Source organism: Pomacea canaliculata, linkage group LG12 (genome assembly GCF_003073045.1).
Source record: "Pomacea canaliculata isolate SZHN2017 linkage group LG12, ASM307304v1, whole genome shotgun sequence".
Taxonomy (NCBI): domain Eukaryota; kingdom Metazoa; phylum Mollusca; class Gastropoda; order Architaenioglossa; family Ampullariidae; genus Pomacea; species Pomacea canaliculata.
Window position 1 is genome coordinate 17,094,109 of NC_037601.1, and position 19,879 is coordinate 17,113,987.

The 19,879-nt window shown below is 38.0% G+C and overlaps 2 protein-coding genes across 6 annotated transcripts in view; one reads left to right on the plus strand and one right to left on the minus strand.

Moving 5' to 3' along the window:
• LOC112576550 (lisH domain and HEAT repeat-containing protein KIAA1468-like) overlaps positions 1 to 13,359 on the plus strand; it is a 65,186-nt gene extending 51,827 nt beyond the window's left edge. For 3 of the 4 annotated variants that reach the window (XM_025259093.1, XM_025259094.1, XM_025259096.1), the window contains exons 25-28: positions 5,986 to 6,102; positions 6,803 to 6,950; positions 7,223 to 7,243; positions 8,492 to 13,359. In XM_025259093.1, coding sequence (XP_025114878.1) covers positions 5,986 to 6,102; positions 6,803 to 6,950; positions 7,223 to 7,243; positions 8,492 to 8,606 — 401 coding nt within the window. In that variant the 3' untranslated portion in view covers positions 8,607 to 13,359. The remainder of the gene's footprint in view (positions 1 to 5,985; positions 6,103 to 6,802; positions 6,951 to 7,222; positions 7,244 to 8,491) is intronic. The other variant, XM_025259095.1, reaches the window with a different exon arrangement.
• Positions 13,360 to 13,639: 280 nt separating this feature from the next.
• On the minus strand, positions 13,640 to 19,661 carry LOC112576555 (zinc finger protein 70-like). Of its 2 annotated transcripts, none has more exons than XM_025259103.1 (5): positions 19,540 to 19,661; positions 17,975 to 18,109; positions 15,996 to 17,569; positions 15,515 to 15,598; positions 13,640 to 15,073 (listed from the first exon to the last, which is right to left on the minus strand). In XM_025259103.1, exons 2-5 carry the CDS (start codon positions 18,085 to 18,087, stop codon positions 14,970 to 14,972), a joined length of 1,875 nt encoding a protein of 624 aa, XP_025114888.1. In that variant the 5' UTR covers positions 18,088 to 18,109; positions 19,540 to 19,661; the 3' UTR covers positions 13,640 to 14,969. The 2 variants fall into 2 exon arrangements, with proteins under 2 accessions (XP_025114888.1, XP_025114887.1); XM_025259102.1 differs by lacking the exon at positions 19,540 to 19,661 and adding an exon at positions 19,239 to 19,391.
• Between the last annotated feature and the right edge of the window lie 218 nt (positions 19,662 to 19,879).

A 19,879-nucleotide genomic window follows, 5' to 3' on the forward strand; every position in this document is an offset into this window, starting at 1 on the left:
ATTTTGCCAGGTCCTATTCTCTCCCTTGTGGGGCCCACGAGCCGAATGAACTTAACAATAACGGGCTAACTCCACGATAACAGACTTACTTGGTGCAAACCAAGCTAGGTGGAGGTGGAGGGGAGGAGGAAACGTGAGGTTTGAAGAAGAATCGAGGAAAGGCGATGAAAGTTTTGGAAACCTTTGACGTGCCAAACTAGATGTAAGGAGATAAGCAGCTTAAGGCCCTTGCTAAAGGCTTTTCTTGAGCGGACAAATATGGACGAAACGTTGACTGAAGTTTTTATATGACTGTTATATAAAAGCCTTGTCATACGTTCGCCCATATTTCTCTTTGATAGTGCAAAGCTTGATTACACATCTCAAAGTGAGCACGTGCAGGAAAAAACAATTGGAGAGCAGCGTCCATCCATCCAATCTTGCACACGTGTTTCTTTTCCTCTCTCTCGTGCACACACTCTGCTACCTCTACTGTCCTGAGGCTAAAATGCCTATCGCTGAGCCTCTCGTCCTAACATCCTCACCCACAACTTGCCTGTATTAACGACCACCGTAAGTAGCCGCCGAATACACGTGACTTTGTTTGGCAAATGTCCTCTAGAAAATGTTGCTAAACATTCATTCACAAGTTGGACAAAAGGTGGCCGGTTCGGAAGACCCTTTACATTTTATTTCGCGGTCGCGTGGCCACAGACGTTGTAATGTGACCTCCCTTCCCCCTACCCCAGAAGACACCTCCACCACCTCCCTGGCTGCAGAAATGGCTGCATACGGGTTTCCGCCCAACGTCTGTAGGCGCCGGACGTCATGAATAATCATCGTCGCCTTCTGCCGCACTTACCGGACAACGGCTCCCTGAATACTTGTTCACTCGGCTGCAATGGCATCTTCACAAGTCCTCTCTCTCTCTCTTTTCATTGCTCTGTGTGTGTGTGTGGTTTTATCATGGTCGTTATCGTGCCTTGGTCTTTCGGTCTTGTTTTGGCTGGATGTGGCACGTGATCACAAGAGCTGAACTAACTCGCCGTGAAAGCTGCTGAGTGCGTAAAAGGGCCACCTCGCCGTGTGGGTAAAAGCTATTGTTCTTTTGTGTTTGTTTTTCTTTTGGGTTTTTTTTTTCTTCTTCTTGAGGGCGCAGTTTACCGAACCTGACGCAGTCCAGAGACTATAAAACAGATCGTTGCATGCCGCCCCAGTATCGGGAACATAGCATCTTTAACATCTCAGATGTCTTTAACAGTCTAGTCTGTACATTGTCACAGTCGTGATTGTCAGGGAAACACCGGCTTGAATTTGTCCACCGCCGTCTTCTTTACTCAATTTCTCTTTTCACGCGGTTTTTGTTTTTGCCGCAAAACAGGAAGAATTCAATTGCCAGCGATTTGGCGGTACCGCTGGTAAAAATCCAGACATTTTGTGGCTCTGTGCCGACCTCTTGTCGTCCGCTGATGCTTGGTGTGTCTTGAATACACGAGAGAACAGATGTTCGTGTAAGAAATACTGCACACGCAAGTTTTTGCATTACAGGGAGAGGGACCTAACACCTTTTAAACTAACATTTTGTGCCCTAACACACGTGGTTGTCGCCGAGCAGCAGCACTCCTATTCGCACCTCTTGATAGATGAGCGGAAACAGGTATTTATTCGAACACGTTTCCGTCCTTTTTCTTTCTTATACCTTATCTTCACAGAAGCACAGATGTTCGTGGATGTCAGATCAGATGATGTATACGTCTTCCCGTAGGTGGAGTGGTCACGTGTTCCCAGCTATTGTTGGAATCTCGCGAGATGTGAGAGGCAGCCTGCATTTCAGCCTCGTAAAGAATTATGAGATCAGACAGCACTGGTTGTTTAAAACAAAAACAAAAAACCGAGGCCAGGTGCACAACTCATTTTGAATTTTAAAGGTATTCATGTCTTAAATGTATCGAGCTCAGACAGTTTTGTCGAATACTTCTGAACGGTGTTCACTTTGCACAGGATATTAGAACATTTTAAACTAAAATCTTTGTAAATAAAATTGTTTAAGCCGAACTTCAATCAGCACATGCAGGTGTTGAAAAATGGAAATCAATCAAATAACTTGTTTCTTACACAGTGAGAGCAGAATCACTGAATGGATTGTTTACTCGTCAAATTCAACAATAGTATACGAGAATGACATGGCTGGCTAGTGTGATGGGCACAGTGAGTACAGAAGGATGTGAAGGATGCAGAGTGTAACAGGTCACCACGCCACTCAAAAAACTCGACCACAACGATGAGACGACTCAGCCATTGCCAAAGTTTTTTGTAAATATACCCTAGTAATGTACACGAGTACCCTCCGTGTTTAAATATGGTTTCAAATGAAAGATGTAGCACATGTTGATCAATAAACATTCAAAGCGTCGCTAACACTTGTTTTCTTTAAATCACGGGTTTAATCTGTTTTCTTCACTACTCATTGCGATTTCTTCAATATTTCTGGCGATGTCGTTTTCTTGAAATCCAAAAGCGCTGAAACAATTCGTCGTCGGGTGTATTGTTTGTCTGTCAACACTTCGAGTTATTTTCTGAAGCTGATTCTGGCAACCGTGGCCATCGCTTTCAAAACCTTTCTGTCCAGTTTAGAATATCTCCGAACTGTTTTCAGCCTAAAAGAGAAAATTTTTTCACAACGATTCTTAAACGCCTACGTAACACTTCTAACGGCTTAGATGCCGTTTACTAAAAAAAAAAAAAAAAAAACTCTTCAAAAGTTGCTTCTTTTATGCAACTGAACCCAGAGATGCTTGCGTCATTTGAGCCGTTAACGTCATGTGAAACGTGACGTAGCCACAAGTTATTGCCAGTTTAACTTTTAAAAGCGCGCATGTGTGTGGAGACCACGTGTACAGGTGGACTGCTGTCTGTCTGCCAAGACCAACGCTTAGCCTCTTGCGAAGTGATCTGCTGTTAGTCTCGGCGAGCCTAAACAATGAATGTAACTAAACCGGAAGCTTTGTACACAACTGCCTCGTTTTAGTAGTTAACTTGAAAAAAATCATCTGCCAGCAGTCCAGTAATGCAAGTTTGTGGTGGAGACAGCTCGTTGCTGAATTAATTTTTTAATTCTGAAATTATTCGTAATATATAGTTCATTCAGAAAGTGTCCTACATAAAATTGAAATTATTGATCTTTTTCTGCTCCTATTTTTACACACGTATTACGTATGTACACAGTATTACTCATGCGTACTATACATTCCACAGAAATATCACAATCAACGCCAGCATTTCAAATCAGTATTTTAACGGAATTTCTAGAGGAAAATGATAAGTTCGAAAGTAACACCAAAAAATTACTAATTGATTTACTACTAAAGGACAGTAATGATAGTCCAAAGGCTGTGTTTACTTCTTTTTCAGTCGTCTAGCTCCCTTTTCTTGCTTCGAAGTAATTATCTGTCGGGCTTTGTATCGAAATAAATACCACGAGCAAGATCTTACCAGAAATTATTTTATTATTCTTACAGTGTAAGGAATTAGTTTGATTTGTTAACCCTGTATATGCAAAGAAGGGCGCGGTATGTGTGTGTGTGTGGGCGAGCGCTTTCCAGCTCAGGGTTCAACGGCGTTTTTTTTTTTTTGTATTTTTTTTTTGGTACGTGGAATTTATTTTAAACAAGATGTCGGTTTAGCAGAGATGTGATTTTTGTTTTTACCTCCATATCTGCTGGATACATCGTTGGAGGACCGTTATGACATCAGCTGAAATGCACATGCCTGTCCTAAAGTCAGGTGTCGGTGATTATTGTTATTGTTGTTATTAGTAGTAGTAGTAGTAGTAGTAGTAGTAGTAGTAGTAGTAGTAGTAAACATAACTGGTTTTTTAAAAATTTAGAATTTAATGGAGGCCATCTTGCTCACGCGTACTAAATGGATCTCAGTTCGCATGCACTTTGAATCAGTCACACTTCATGGATGCTTTACGTTCCGAAAGAAGAACGCGTTAACTCAAGTTGAGCTGTTACATTTCTCAACTTTTTAAATCGGAATGAAGGGGAAAAAAAAGAAGAAATGCCAATCAGAACGCATAGCACATTTCTTCCCAAAACGATGTAACACGAAGCTGGATAAAAGTTTATTGCCGACATCTCCCGAAACACCAGTAATTGGAGAACCGTCACAAAAAAAGGAGTTTGTGGTCTGGCAGATGCTTTAACAGACTTTTTCTGTAATTACAGTTGCTTACAGTGTATGTTTTTCTGCTGATAAAACTCGTTTTGACAAACATTTCGGGAACTGATGAAAATGTGTGAATACATTCTTTTCTCTTTCTCTCTGTTATCTCTCTAGACAGGCAAATTTCCCCTATACATTATCTCTGCTACTAAAAATATTAAATACAGATAGCGCCTGCTGAAGCTTCTAGATACTCGGTATTCCAAAAACAAAAACAAAAAAACACACACATATGAAATGTTGTATGTGCATGACAACTAGGTATCAACAACTATCTACTATTTTCTCTGTGTTGTGGCTATGTGTGGATCTTTCATCAAGTTTGAAATGAGAAGTTGTTCTTAAAGAAAATATGAAAGGAAGGACCTTATGCTTATATAGTAGCATCAATGTCGGTAATAAGACAATTGAGACTTGTGTTGATGTTGGAAAAACATCGTTTGATGATGAGCTGTGAAGCTGTGTGGTGACTGACCAAGAGAACCTGTGGGGCTGAAGGGTGTTGGTGTGTGAAAATGTGGAGGTGAATGTGGGGATAAGACAGAGATAGACGGTTCTATCTCACATTATCCCCACCCCATCTCCACACACACACACCTGTTAACAACTCAGGGATGTGATTTCGGACACATGCGCCACAAAGTTTGACAATGGCTGCCGGTGGTTGGGTCCCCGTCCACCCTGAAACATTCTCCCTCCGTGTTTCTGCCCCGAGGTCTGACGACACAAATAAGCTTGTGAATGGTGCCTCATCATGTCTATGAAAGTGTTTTTACTGCATATCCTGAGGGGGTCGTCGGCTGGCGACAGGCTATCTTTAAGTGAGTGTAGACAGGGTGTGGCAGCAGTTGAGGTGACGATGAGGAGCGCGAGGCCGGAAGTTGAGTACAGACACGATGCGCGTGCTGCTTCTGCAACTGCCGTTGTCGTCGTCTCGCTGATGTTGGCAGTTTGCTTGATGTACAGCACATCATATCGCGAATTCAGTTAAAGTCACTGTTATCATCATTTTGTGTTGTGTCATGTTGTTTTCGCTTGTTTGTTTATGATCACACACATTTCATACAAAATCTTTGTTTCTCTGTGTGTGTGTGTCACGGAGGTGGTTTTTTGTTTCAGCGCGTTAGATCCTTTTGTGAGGGAGAAAACAATGTGCACCGGTTCAAACGGTATTAACATTTCATAAAACATGCAAACCCTTCCCTTTCACGGGTGGTCTTACGGCGCTGGGGAAGCCGATCGTCGTCTAAACGCGGTTTGATATCCGTGTTGCACTTCCCCCCAGTGGACGCAGCTGTGGGAGGTGGGTACCTGACTCCATAGAGGGTTGGGGAAGATAAAGCAGCAAAGTCGATGAGATGAGCACCACCCTTACAAAATAAGCTGCTGCCCTGAGAGTGTCATCTAACACCTCATCTCCCTACAGTACGACCTTAAAGAAAAACCACTGCTCGCTTGTCACCAGTAGCAAGGATCGGCTTCCAGAGTTCATATCACGTCTCGGGATTGCTATTTTTTTTTTCCTCTCTCTGCATGCAAGGGCCGGCAGCTTTTTTGTTAAGATACAGCTTTAGTTAAACTTTTCCCTACCCTTATTTGTCACTATTCTCACAAAGAACGGGAGGTGGGGATGGAAAGAGAGAATAACATGTTAAAGGGTTAGCACCAAAAGTGTAAATAAACAACCTTCCAGCTCCTCTCTCTTGTGTGTGCTTCAGATTGTACATAAACATCAGTTATGCATGCTCTTTGCTATGAGTCTTTTTTTTTAAATTGCAGTCATCTTGCCTCGCCTGGCTGCCATCGCTTCAGCGAATAACCAGACAGGCAACGAGACGAAAAAGGCAGACATTGCCCGGCAACTCTTCGACGCCTACAGCGCCATGTCCTGCTGCTGTATCCTTCACACTTCCCCACATCGCTGTGATGCTGGTGGGCACCCGACCACTGACAGCCATTGTGATGCTTTGTGTTGCACTAATTCCCAAGTCACGGGCGCTGCGTGCCTGCCACTAATCTCGAGTTATTAGCGCGCGCGTGTTAACAACAACCACATCCAAGAAGGCAGGCGATTGTGCATATCAGCTATGTTGGTGGGCCTTAGCGAAAGAAACAAAAGAAATCTGAGGCTTCTGCAATTCGCTCAAAGCCACATTTTAACCCTTGCTATTAGTAATACCCATCATTCTCACAAAAGGCCGATGCTGGCGACTTGCACTCTCTAGTGGTTCAATCCAGATTGACTTCATCTTGCTACCGAAACATTTAAAGTCGATCATCAACAAAGGAAAAACAAACCAGAAGCAGATTCCATATACAAAGAAGTGAATTGTGGCATCAAGAAAGGGATTAAGGCAGGTAGGTAGAACTGGACTGAGGACCAATGCTGGACCATAGAGGCGAGAATGGCACAGGGTGACAGCAAAAAGGCCTTCCAAATACTAAGGATCCTCTCCAAGACAGGTCAACACAAGACTTCAGTTAAGAATACTTGGTGCGTGCACGTGTGTGTGGGTGTGTGTATGTGTAGTTGTAATCTTGACAATATGAAATTATAGTGTAACAGCCACCTTCTTTGACCTTAACACTTACCAAGTTCTAAATGAGCAGCTTATTCAGGAAGCCATGTTGCCAGGACTACGATGCTTACGACAGGATCTTGCCTCCACAGCACCTGAGCATGAGGAGGTTGTCTCCTCCATGATACGCGACTATGAGGCCAAACTAATGGCAAGGCCAGAGAGGTTATCACAAAATTTTTTTTCTAACCCTTCTTTTGTCTGGGTGAATGGAACGATACTTTTTTTTTTAACTGCTTGTGTTTTTTTCACCTTCCCTTGCTTCCTTCCATCTTTCTTTTCCTTTTTCTCATAATTTTTCTTCCTATGTCTCTTTTGTTTCCTTTTTTGCATTTTTGTGTATTTTTCTGCAATCTCATTATGAGCATTTTTCTTTATTTGTACTCTTTTTTATTCAGTCAGTTTTCTTATTGATGTAATGTTTCTTTTATTGGTAGCTACAACCAGGATAAATTAAGGTATGTAATTTAATGTAAAATGGGACATTTCCAGATGTCTATTTTTACACACATTCATGCACACACATAAATGTGGACACACTTATTAACTGTGCAAAAATCATTCTTTGTGAAAGTGCATACTTATTTATGCATGCAATTATATATACACCTTTGCATCAATGCATATATGCATATTTTTTTCACTTTATTCCTGCAGACACAAATATTCATTCCCTGATTATGTTATCCTAATTTTCCCCCTCATCACTTGGCATCTCACTTATTTCAAAGCATGCATATTTTCAGTAATAGATGTATACATTCTAATCCATTGGATATATATCTATTAATGCACACCATTTCTATGCCTACTTTTACAGATGCTTTGATGGGGAAATTTTTCGTAATGTGCAGAAGTATATATGGAAATTAGTACATTTGTAGAGATAACCCTGGTATCTTTTATGAACATTGACTATAATAAACACATGGGAAATGTTACTGGCAAACAGAATGTGCAATAATGACAAGGAAGGGGAGATATTAATACAATTTTGACTAATGTTTAGTGGGTATTTTAAACATTGTTGACTTACATATTGCAGTAGTTTAAAGGGATTGTAAAGGCAAAATAAAACTGCTTAGAATCGCGTAAACAGTAGGATCCACTTAAATCTCGTCTATTTTCGCGTCTGTTCATATGGGAAAAGTTGAAAGTTTTGTAGCATGTTGTGTTTAAGAAGAGAAATTACATAGGACTCTTTCATTTACTTAGATGAAGCCTCATTCTCCGTCACGTGACCTTATGTCATATGACCAAGACTGCTTAACCAGATATTCTCCAGTGATATTATTTTCTTCGATCGACTTTTTTAATCTACTATCTACTATAAATCCATACACCTTACTACTAACATCACAGAGTGAAATTCCTCTATAATAACTAAGGTTACTCCTGTCGCCTTTTTTGTAGGTCCATAAATAACTTTTTCAAAAATCATTTTTTATTTCTATCCTGCTTTTTGGTGCTCAGGATATTTTTATTAACACCACCCAAGAACTAACAGGCTTACTGCATGCAAAGACTTTACTTTGTGTTGCAAGGAGAATAAGAGTGAAGACTGAATTTAGCATTGTTTCCCTTCATATTGCATGTTTGCAGCATTAAACAGTGAGATACCTATGTACCTGTGTGTGTGTGACCATGTAAATGATAAAAGCATCACAATCTGACATCAGTGAATGCTTTGGTCTGTCTGTTGCCAGGACATCTAGTGTGACCTCAGGGAGTGGTGAAGACATGAAAGCACGGGTCATGTCCCGCATCAAGGATACAACTGCAAAAGCTAACATCAGCAACATCTTCACACGCAAGAAGTAGTGGTGATAAGACTGGCAAACATCCAGAAAACTTAGGAGGCGCCATGGAAAGGAATTTGCATATTTCCATAGAATTTAAACATTTTAGAAACAACAGATCAAAGCTGACAAGCAGATCTCTTCATTCTGTTCACAGCAGGACTGTTTTGGGTTTTAAAGAGAATTTTTTCAGCAGGAGAGGAGATGGTAACATTTATTTGCATTATTGAATGATAGTCCAGAGATCAAGTGTTTATTTGCATGAAATGATTTTGTGATTCAATTCCATAAGCTTGACTTTGTAACATGTAGGATATGTAGCATTGTAATGAAGCAACAATGTCTGCCATGCATAATGATGGAAATGGTTTGTTGTTGATCTGCAGAACATGCTGGACATGAAATAAGAGATTTACTTTCTTTTTTGTCTTTAAGTTGTGTAATGGGTAGTGGAGGGAAAAAGGACTTGCTGTGCTGTTTCGCTATTGCCTTTTGCGTGATTTGTTGCATTAGTATTTTTTTAATTATTTTTTGTAAACAGCTTGTTCACGGCACTTAGTCTCATGACAGTTAAATCGTTGATGTAATAACAGCATCCAGTGAAGATTCTGATTATTGTAGTGTTTAAATTTGTGTACATTGTAAGGATCGCCTGTTTTTGATCTTCAGTGAATACCAGAGGTACTTAACAGATGTATTGATATATGTTTTTATGTATCCATGAATGTGCTCACAAATACATATCCATATTCCAATGCTGACGTATAAACTTATGGCAGGCAACAAGCAGGTAATCTCATTTGTAACCATTGTCATCTTGTCTGAAGCACAGCAGGTTTTACTAACTTACACATTATCGCTTTGCAGTGAAAACAACCTTTGTTTCTGTTTCACACAGGTTGTTAGTGGACAGTCTTGGGAAAAAAGTCCTAGCAGCTGCAAATAAAGAGCTTTGATCTCTCATTATTTGATGTTTTGTTGGCTCTTGCATTGCTAAGACTTGTTTTATATCAGAACAGTCCCAGAAATATTTGTAGTTCAAATCATAAACTAGAAGTAGTATATTTTATATCAATAGATCACATGCGCTCATTTGCTATGTGCAGATTATTTGCTGCATGCTTATTTTCTCACAATTGATGCAGGCACAAAAAGAAGACATTAGCTTCTGTATACAAACAGAAGATCACAGATTAATAAAATGCTTTAAAGGCTGCTTTTGCCCATTCTTATGGAAAGAGCATATAGAATTATCAGGTTTTTTAGAGGGTTTTTTGGATCCATTGACAATTGATTTCTATTTGTTTTGTTTTTGGTGTAATGATTATAGCTATGCATTCCATTTTCTTATGTGGCCACCTTAGAATGGGTTTGACCAAGTGCATCTGTGATGTTTCAAACTGTCAGTGGCCCAAGCCTGATATTTCGATGTTTATATTAACGCCAAAGTTCATTTGTTGTCCTATTTTTTAATTTATCCAGTTCTCGCTATTTAAAGCCAGCTCCTGTTTTGTAAGTGATGCATCTAACACTCAGCATGTTCACCTAGATGTTTACTACCCATGAATAATAGCTGCTTTCTTATAGATCACTTAAATGTTAATATCGGAATGTAAATGTTTCAGTGAGAAAGGCCTGTTAACACCCTGTGAGGCTTACAGTGTTGTTTATATTCAAACTCCCAAGTTGCAATTTGAACTTTGAATTTCCCATAGCTTGAAAAAAAAATGATTTTTTTAAATAATATCGTTTAGATAGAGTCTGTTTAAAAAAATAGGTCCAGATGGTATCTAAAGTTTTTAGCTCATTTTCTTACAATTGATGTGGTGTGGTCTCTGTTTTGTAACCAGAATTTGTTCTGCATGGCATTATTCAGTGGACAGTCTTGAAAGATAATGTCACAGATCTGGTTATGTGCATGCACTTCATGTTTAAATGGGCATCGTCTACGGGTGGCAAAGAATCCCATTTTCTTATAGCTGTGTACACACACTCATAGCCTCCTGCTGTCCAGGAATACAATAGGGTTAATAAGCCATAGTCTATCATTATGATCAATATGACAACCATGATCTTTTGTGCAATAACTTCTGGGAGGTTTTTGTTGTTAATGAAAAGCACTTTAATTATCAGTTATTTTTTTAATCATTATAATGTTGCTATGTGAAAAGTTCTTTGTATAAAATAGACTTTTTCATCTCTCACAATTATAATTTATACACAGTACAGCTTTGCTTTTTAGGTGTTTCACATATCCTCGTTAAGGGAATGCAGGCAGGACACTCAAGTTTAAAACCATGTTAATATAAATGATGTAACCAACCAAGCTCCGTTTTTCTTTTAAAATTAGTCATACCATCTAATGTACAGATAGGGACATCTGTTCTAAAAGGTTTGCTACATTGCTAATGGCTTTTTCTGCAACTTATTCCTTCATCAAGTGCAGCTTGTCCTTCATGGGAATGTATGCATGTGGTGCTCAAAATGAAAAAAAAAGGAAACCAACAAAAAAACAGTACATATCAGTATGCAGCAGTGCAACATCTTGTGCCATTTGATTGGTTGTTGAATCTTGCACTGAAAGCTTTAAATAGTTCTGTAGGGTTTTGTGAGCCCAAAATAATTATTGTCAATAAATTAAAAACTATCTTTAGCTTTGTGGTCCTACCTAACCACTGTTCCTCTCCTATAATCTGCTTTCTTGAATGTGTTATATATGGTTTTGTATGGAAAAGTAGAAATTGTAAAGGTAGACTGTGAAAGGATCAACAGCAGACTTGAGAAATGGAAAGTTAAGTAACAATTGTCTGACAGCAAGACATCTTTAAGAATCCTTATGCACTAAAAATTAAAGGAAAAAAGACTTTTAAGACCAAACTTGTCGACTCAAACTCTAATTTCTCCTTTTAGTTTAAAGGGAAATTAATTTTCTTCCACCAGAAAGCAAGACCTTTATCACCAAGAGAAATTCCTGTTCCCCCTCCTACTCCATGTTTAGGTGTGTGTGCACAAATCTGCCATTTTATTTTCAACTAGAAATACCTGGTGTCCTGCAGCTTTAGGATGTGTACAGTACTGTGTAAAACGTTTCATTTCCATGTAGTTTATACTTTGTACCCAGAAAAACATAACGAATGCATGCCTGAGCCAGTCACTTGAATGTTTGAATATAAAAAAATGGTCAGTGGCTTTTAAAATGGACTTTACTATAAAAAAAAAAAGTACATTGTTGCTTTCACAAAGATCTGCTTTTGTCGTGAAATTTTTTGTGGTTGTGATTTCCAGTGAAACTGTACACAAGAGATTTTTTTAAAGTATTCTGTGATTTAATTGATTTTGTTGTCAACCATGTCAAGTTTGTTGAGTGTCACATATTGAATGTCATCACTTGTTATAAAATGGTTAGGGTTTCTTGTTGAGTGTAGGGGGTACTTAGGTGTTGTCACAAGTACTGATAATTTTTCAAGTGTGATGAATGACTGATCAAGAAAATTAACACTTAATACTGCCAAAACAATTTAGAACATGCGAAATATATATCACTGATATTGCCACAATCTGAGATACATAAATTAATGACTTTTTTAATTGTCTTTTGAGGTTTGAAATAAAATTGTTGCTATCAGCATTTGCCTCTTTACTAAAATCTTCTAGTATTATTCTTGGCATCTTAATAAGTCAGGTCCCTTAACATTCTTATTAAAGGAGAAATGAAATGTGCCTGACTAGTTTAGCATAGAGAATGGGCAAAGCTATCAGTGAATTCCATGCAAATTTCAAAATACTTTATCAGGTTTATGCTATTAATTTTGTGACAACTATACTTTGTAAAATACTTTAATCTCATGTTCTGTAGTTTGATTCTCACTTCGGTCCCTTGCGGGTTCCACGAGTCAATGTACCCTGTCAGAGTGAGAACACATCAAATCCAGGTTATATTTTTCTTTAGCAATATTTGGCAACTTTAATTCCAGACTATCACTGTGTGTTGTACTCAGCAGTAAATCAGTTAGGTAATCATTTCTTTTAATTTTCAATGTGCAGGCTTGCCCAAAAGTATGATGCTTGTCAATTTGAAATTACTTTAAAAAATGCAAAGACCTAAGAACTTTAACAGAAGATACAGATTAACAGACAGTAGCTATATTTTAAAAACCATCAGCCACTCTGCTTTCCTCCAGAAATGATCTGAGATGTTAAGCAGTATAAATGCAAACAAAATTAGAAGGAAAAATGCAGCCTGTGATAAAATTCCTTAAGGTGAAGTTGGAGTTCTATAAGGTGCATTGTCAGCTCAGCTGAATCGTCAGTTGTAAGTGCACCATCTCTTGACAGCAGTTTTGGTAAGTGTTAAGCATTAGGTTTCTAGGTAGGAGTACCCCAGTCTTTCTACTGTCTGATCTTTATCTGTGCTGAAGGGAATTCATATTTGTGCCTTTTTCTTTTGCATTGAGACACCATTTTTTTCCTCACTGAATGCAAAATATGAAAGAAGTAATATTATGTCTATGTACACCGTCCACAATTTTGGAGTTATTTGAAAAGAACCCTATAAAAATGCAAAAGCGAATGTATCCTCCATGATGTGTGTTGTACTACTTATTACAAAGAGTGCATGACATCATCTCTGTGGTCTAGTGTGTATATTTCCAGTTTCTCTTACAGCACAGTGTGATTCATACATTCGGATGTGTGCTTTTAATGCATCTGTAACACATTTTACCAGCGCATATGGATTTGACATTAACAAAATATTAAACATCATCAGCAAACAAGCTTGAATAACTGTCCATTTTTTTTGAAAGATTTCAAAAGTGAGAGCGATAAGGAAAATGTTAATTTTTTTAGAGGTCTATGGCATGTTTTGTTTATAGGTATCTCTGACATCCATTTACAGTGATTCCTACAGTTTTTACTGCTTACGATACTCCTATTCAAATACTCAATTTTTCAAGGAATGATTTTATTATTAACAAGATCTGTATTTAGACAAAAACCTGAACAGAACAATGCACTGAAAGTCATGCCTTTAACATAAGCACAAAAACTGTTGAGTCATAGCTTACAACTGTTTATTTGATCCCCTCAGATGGTCTTTTCATACTATTTAACCCTTGCCAGGTCATCAGTAAGCAGACCAAAAGAAACTATGCAGCATTTGAAGCAAGCAATTTGTGAACTTTAAAATACTAGTACTAAGCAACTCAAGTCTCTGGAACAGAAAAATGTAGACTTCTCCAGCTGCTTTCCACTCCCAACCTGCCTCCTACCCCACACATCTACATGTGCATACCCATGATTTATTGATAGCTTTAGTGGTGACAGTGCACAACTAAAATAAATCAGACTAAGTGATTACAAGGCTAAGGTTACATATTCTATAAATAGAAATGGCACAATGAAGAAAAGTGCTAATTATCATGCAGTGTGCAAATTCTCCAAACACTACAGCATAAATAAGTTTCTAAGGTCTAAAAACAATGGTGATAATAAATCAGCATATCACAAATGTCACCTTTCTTGATTATTAATTTATAAATTATCTTATGCAGACCACAGAAATATTGCAAAAAAAGGTGGGGGACCCCACTAGACTGCAACACATGAAGGACAGACACTGTCTTTTGATAATTAAAGGTGAGATATCAAAGTTACCTGGTATACTTTGTATGCCATCAATTGCAATCAGAAATCTTCACCATAGTTTTGGAACACTTACAATTATTAATTATATTAGATCTGCAACACCAAGTTAGCGTAATAATTTTAAATGGCACCTTTAACTTGAAACAGATAACATGTTTCAAAAAGAATTGTTTTATGCTGATAGCTGCTTTGACTTGTAAAAAACAAAACCTGCAAGATCACTGAAATTAACAACGGAATGTAATTACATGTCAATATTATTATTATTCAAAAACAATCCTAATTTACTTCATCTTGTGTAATTAGAATGAATATCTTTTCAACAATCAAGTTTGCATGCAACACTGATCACAGAGTAGCTTTGAGGTTACATTCAAACTCTGAGTTAAGAGTTGCCCCTACCAGAGTATTCTGCAAAATCCATAATTTTGATGGAGTTCAGTAGCATGCTATATCCACAGCAGATCAAGCTTTCATCAATGCATGCTTTGGGTTTCTCAAACCCACCACCAATTTAAGACCGAGAAAGGCTAAAATAGACAAGCTTTTTTCCTCAGGGCAAAACCTTAAAAACTACAACAACATTTGCACAAGAAGGGGATTAACATTTTTCTGTCCATTCAAAACCATCATGAGTTTGCTCCCTTAACCCTTCGCACTCTTGGAAACGTTTCTTTGGGTACACTTGGAGGGCTGTATTACTGCCATTCCTGTGAAGATTCCTGAATTATGACTAAGGCTAGATCATATGCTTGTTGGTGTGGTGACGCTTCAAGTGGATTTTGAGAGTGCTGTTCTGTGCCGTTGCATAGTTACAGTAATCACAGCTGTATGGCTTTTCACCTAAATCATCAAAAATGTCAAGAAAAACACTTGAAAAATAATCTTTAAGTACAAATCTTGAAAAAAAGCGTTTTAGATACTTGACATTTAAATTAAATTTACATCATGATCAATAAAATCTCTAGCTCCAGTCTAAACTATTCATTGTTGTGTTACAAAAGATAAAAGTTAAAGAATAAATGTAAAAGCCAAACTGATAATGAACTAAAGTGCACCATAAATAATAAATTTTATCTTTCTAATCAGTCCTTTCTAACTGAATCTCAGCCAAAATAGATCATTCATCAACAATTTATTATATAGCTAATCCTATAATGAAGTTTAATATAACACCAGCATTTAAAATTAAACTGTAATACACGTATCTACAAAATGCATTTGGTTTTCTGCAAGTGTGCAGCATATTGCACTACAACTATTATTATTAGGCTTCTTCCTCACCTGTGTGTATTCGATTATGAGCTCGGAGGTGGCTCCTCTCTACAGTTGAATAGGTACACACACCACATTTGAATGGCTTCACACCTTAATGGACAATTTAACAAGCATGAAACTCCTTAAACAATTTTAGTATTAAAAGTATTTAAGTGGTATTAAAATACTTCAATATTTCAAAGCTGACCTAATGAGAAAAACTTTAAAGCTTGAATGTTATAGGATGCAAATACTGAAATGTATAATGAATAATGACTTAGTTAAACCTCAGGTAAGTAGCAATAAGCTAAATCTCTTGTAAAGAAATAATCTTTCTCAATTCACTTTTATGACTAACATAATATGAATAACATGTAAGCACATTTATGACTAACAGACTTACAATATTTAAGCAATAATGAAGTGTCTCCAAAGATAAAAAAAATATGGATGATGACTGCAAAGATAAATGAAAATCCACAAAAAATGAGACCATTAATGCACAAACCAGTATGTTTGCTCATGTGCTTCTTGAGGTGAATGCGTTGATTAAAGGCTTTGTCACACTGATCACACTTAAATGGGCGGCTTGTTGGGTAGCGACGTCTTTTCCTTCCTCCTTCTACTTTGTCCAGGTCTTCTATTAATGGACAGCTTTCGCCTGATGATGTTCTTTCTGGACTCTTACTCTCGCAGCTTGTATGCAAAATAGAAACATCTTGAACTTGCTGCCCATCTGTCACTACAGGAATTTCTTGTTCCAGACAATCTAAAAGTCTTACAGGCGTATTCAATGCCTTGATACCTGGAAGCTGACTGCAGCTGAGTGTTTGTGGTGACTTCTCTGCCAGCAGGTATGAAGTAACTTTTCTATGAGTTTCTGCAGTTCTAAGAATTGAAGGAGGTGACTGTTGATTGTCAGGCTTCTCAGAAACCAATGGACTAAAATATTTACCCAATGCACCATCAGCTTGTGCCTCAACTCCTTTCCAAGCTACAATCTGTGAAGCTGGTTTATTATTGCCTGTCTGATCCTGATCCAGAGATAACTCTGCCACTGATTGACTGACAATCTTATTACAAAGCAGTGTATGTCCTCCATCACCCTCCACAGTTGTTGAACCTGCTTTCAGCATGTCACTTTTATCAGCAGTATCATTTACATCATCATGTTTTACTTCTGTCAGACACAATGTGGATTCTGCAGACTCTTTCTCATTTACTACTGTTGATGCAAATACTGTTTTGACAATGACCTTTTGTTTACTAGTGATTCCATGATCAGAAATAGCATCATCATCATCCTCAGGTTCACAGCCCTCATGTTCCTGAGCATTGTTCTGCCCTCTATTATCCCAGTTTGCATTTGATCTTACACAGTCCTCCCGAAAGATAGTCCTCTCAACACAAATTTCAACAGAGTCTGGTTTATTGCTCTTTTCTGGCCACTGTAAATCAGAACCTGGTTTACCATCTGCCACCAGCTCTTTGCTGACCATACGTTGCTGGTTGAGTAGGACTTTGCTCCGCAGAGAGGCAAGAGCTTCCAAGGCACTCTGTTCATGGTGAGCCAGCTCTGCCGCTTCTGTGTCATGCTCCTTCATGTGCCTCTTCCGCTTTTTTGGCACCACTGAACTGCAACACTTTTGGAGAGGAGACCGTTTATCTTCCTTCGTGCTGGCTGCATTACAGTTTAAACCACTGCTGTAGGTAATGCTTTTCTCAGGATAAAATGCTGGGCTACTACACACTAAAAGAACACTGGGTTGTGCAGATGAACCAAGAGCCTCTTCGCTGATATCATGCATGAATGTTGTTGGATGGTCGTGCATGCCAGTTGTAGTAGACACTAGATCTTGAGGGGATGGATCTTTTTTCAAAGCTGGTGTTGATAATTTATCAACATACGATGTAGAGGCATTAGTGGCATTATCACTAACAAGACTAGAGAAGCTGACGGAGAATGGAGCTTTTTGCATAAATATTTTCAGATTATGCACAAACTGGACATGTTGAAGAACACCTCGTGCTGTACGAAAATCACGAGAGCAAATACAGCATAAAGCGTTGGCTCCGAGTAACCTGAAAACAATGAAAGGAAAAAATTTTAGAATTACTATTATACATCTTAAATAATCCAAAGAAATCATAAAATAATAATTAACACACATAAAGCTATCCCTTTCCCTGTATAGATATATAGTAAGCAACAGTAAGGAAGTTTATGAATAAATGTGGACAAGTGATGGCATAATGCACTACAACAATCTGCTAAAATTACTGGAACAGACTTCTTAACACCTGACATTAGCCCTAACCCTTAATACCAATGGTAATATGAACCATACTAACAGCAAATATCAATAAACAATTTCACTATAAACAAGAGATCGAACTAGGTACAGAAGCACCATGCACTGTCTAATGAAGGCCTGAAAAGGATATTTTTGTAGTTGTCTTAAACATTTGTAGCATCTTCATGCCTACCTGGTTCTGCACCCTGCTGACGCTCTAGCTGCAACTGTTGGCATGACGATGACTTGTGTTGGATAAAATCTGTAATGTTGTGAAGTGGAAACTCTTGGGAACAGGTTCCACATGTTAAATAGTCAAGAAACATGTCTGAAATGAATAAAAATAAAAATATTATTTATTGTAGATTGCTGTGTGATAATTTTTACATTAACTTCTGAATTGGGATAACAGAGCTATTTTAATAGTCCTCACAATTATCACAAACACTGTTCACCTTATAAAAGATAATGAACAATTAACAGTCTTGAAAGTATTACATCAGTTGATTTGCACTGCACCTTTGGATGGCTGTGAACTCATTATGATTTTTCAAAGAAGCATTCTGATGGCGATCCTATAAGCAGCAGAAGAAACAAATCAGATCTGTTCTATGACTGGAACTGTGGTGTGGATCAGAGCATTTGTCTGGGTTACAGTTTTTCAAATGAATAGTGCCCACCAGAGCAACTTCTGGCTATATATCTTCCATCCTATTCCCATTTTATAGAACTTCTACAGTGCTCTTTCAATCTATTTTATTCATATTTGTTGTGCATTGTGTATGCATGCTCATGAAGGTGCATATGATGCCTGCCATACAAGTTGTCCTCATGTACTAGTATATAAAGCACTTTGAGTCCAACTGATGCTGCACAAGCAGCTGCAACACTATCACAAAAAGGGATGTTTATTTTTTTAAACATACTCCTCATCTGTTAGCTTATTTTATTGGATCATTCCAAGTGTACTGATGGAAAAGATGATATATGCAAAAGGTAGTGGGTGTGACTACATAAGTAGATCCACATTTAGAAGTGCACAAAATGAGATAGAAAGTAAACCATAAATTATTGAATGAATATCAGGATATCACAGGGCACAAAACCTGGCAATGATTTTTTTTTTCAAATTATTCAAAATGTATTGCTTAGTACTGCCGATTGTGCTGTAATCTCTCAATATTTATATTTTACGTAAGAATTGGTCGCTAGCAACAGTAACTATAATGGTGCAACATCAGACAGCCAATTACACATTAGTGCTAAAAACTACTCAAATTTATAAATGTATTCCTTAAAAACAACATATTCTAATGTACGGTGAAACACGTATATGCCTCCAAATCTTATTTCATTTATTTTATTTGCCCGTGAGGGAAAAATAACAAATAAGCTGAGCGCGACACATCGCCACTTTGCGTCGAAGACAGCACGCAGTACAAATAATTCACACCTACCTGTAAATTTTCAGGCATTTCTCGCTTTCAAATATCATTAGCAAGTCAGCGTGCATAGCATGCAGTCAAAACGCAATAAATATCTGATTTAGAAAGATTTAGGTGTCATATTCGGTCTCCTCGTCTCTGTCATCTCGAAATCACACGGCACTCAACTAGGTCAAAGTGGCTTTAGAGAAGTGTGCAAAAATTACACAGACCAACAGACACTATAGAACAGAGTAAAGAACTATACAAATACAAAAGAATTTGTAAGAAAGATATTGCTTTGTTGATATGGTTGTACTTTTATATGGATTACCTCACAAGAGACAAAATTCACACTCGTTTTATCCATTTTGTCCATTTTGTCTCTTGCTTCACGTATCACCGGAAGTGCTTCGCGTTTCGTGGTGTCGTCTGCTAAAAGCTCGCCACAACAAGGGCAGGAACTGTGAGGAGCAGACAACACTGGTGGTTACTTGGTTGCATCTAATTCTTATCTTCTGTGGCATTTTTTCGATCGAGGTAATTTTTTGAGCAGCTTGTATACATTAAATATCAAACATCTAAACAAATATTTCTAAGTGCAGCTGCATATTGGAGAATAAACCTACCAGGTGATACGAGCCTCTCACTTCCATGTAATTTATATTCTATTT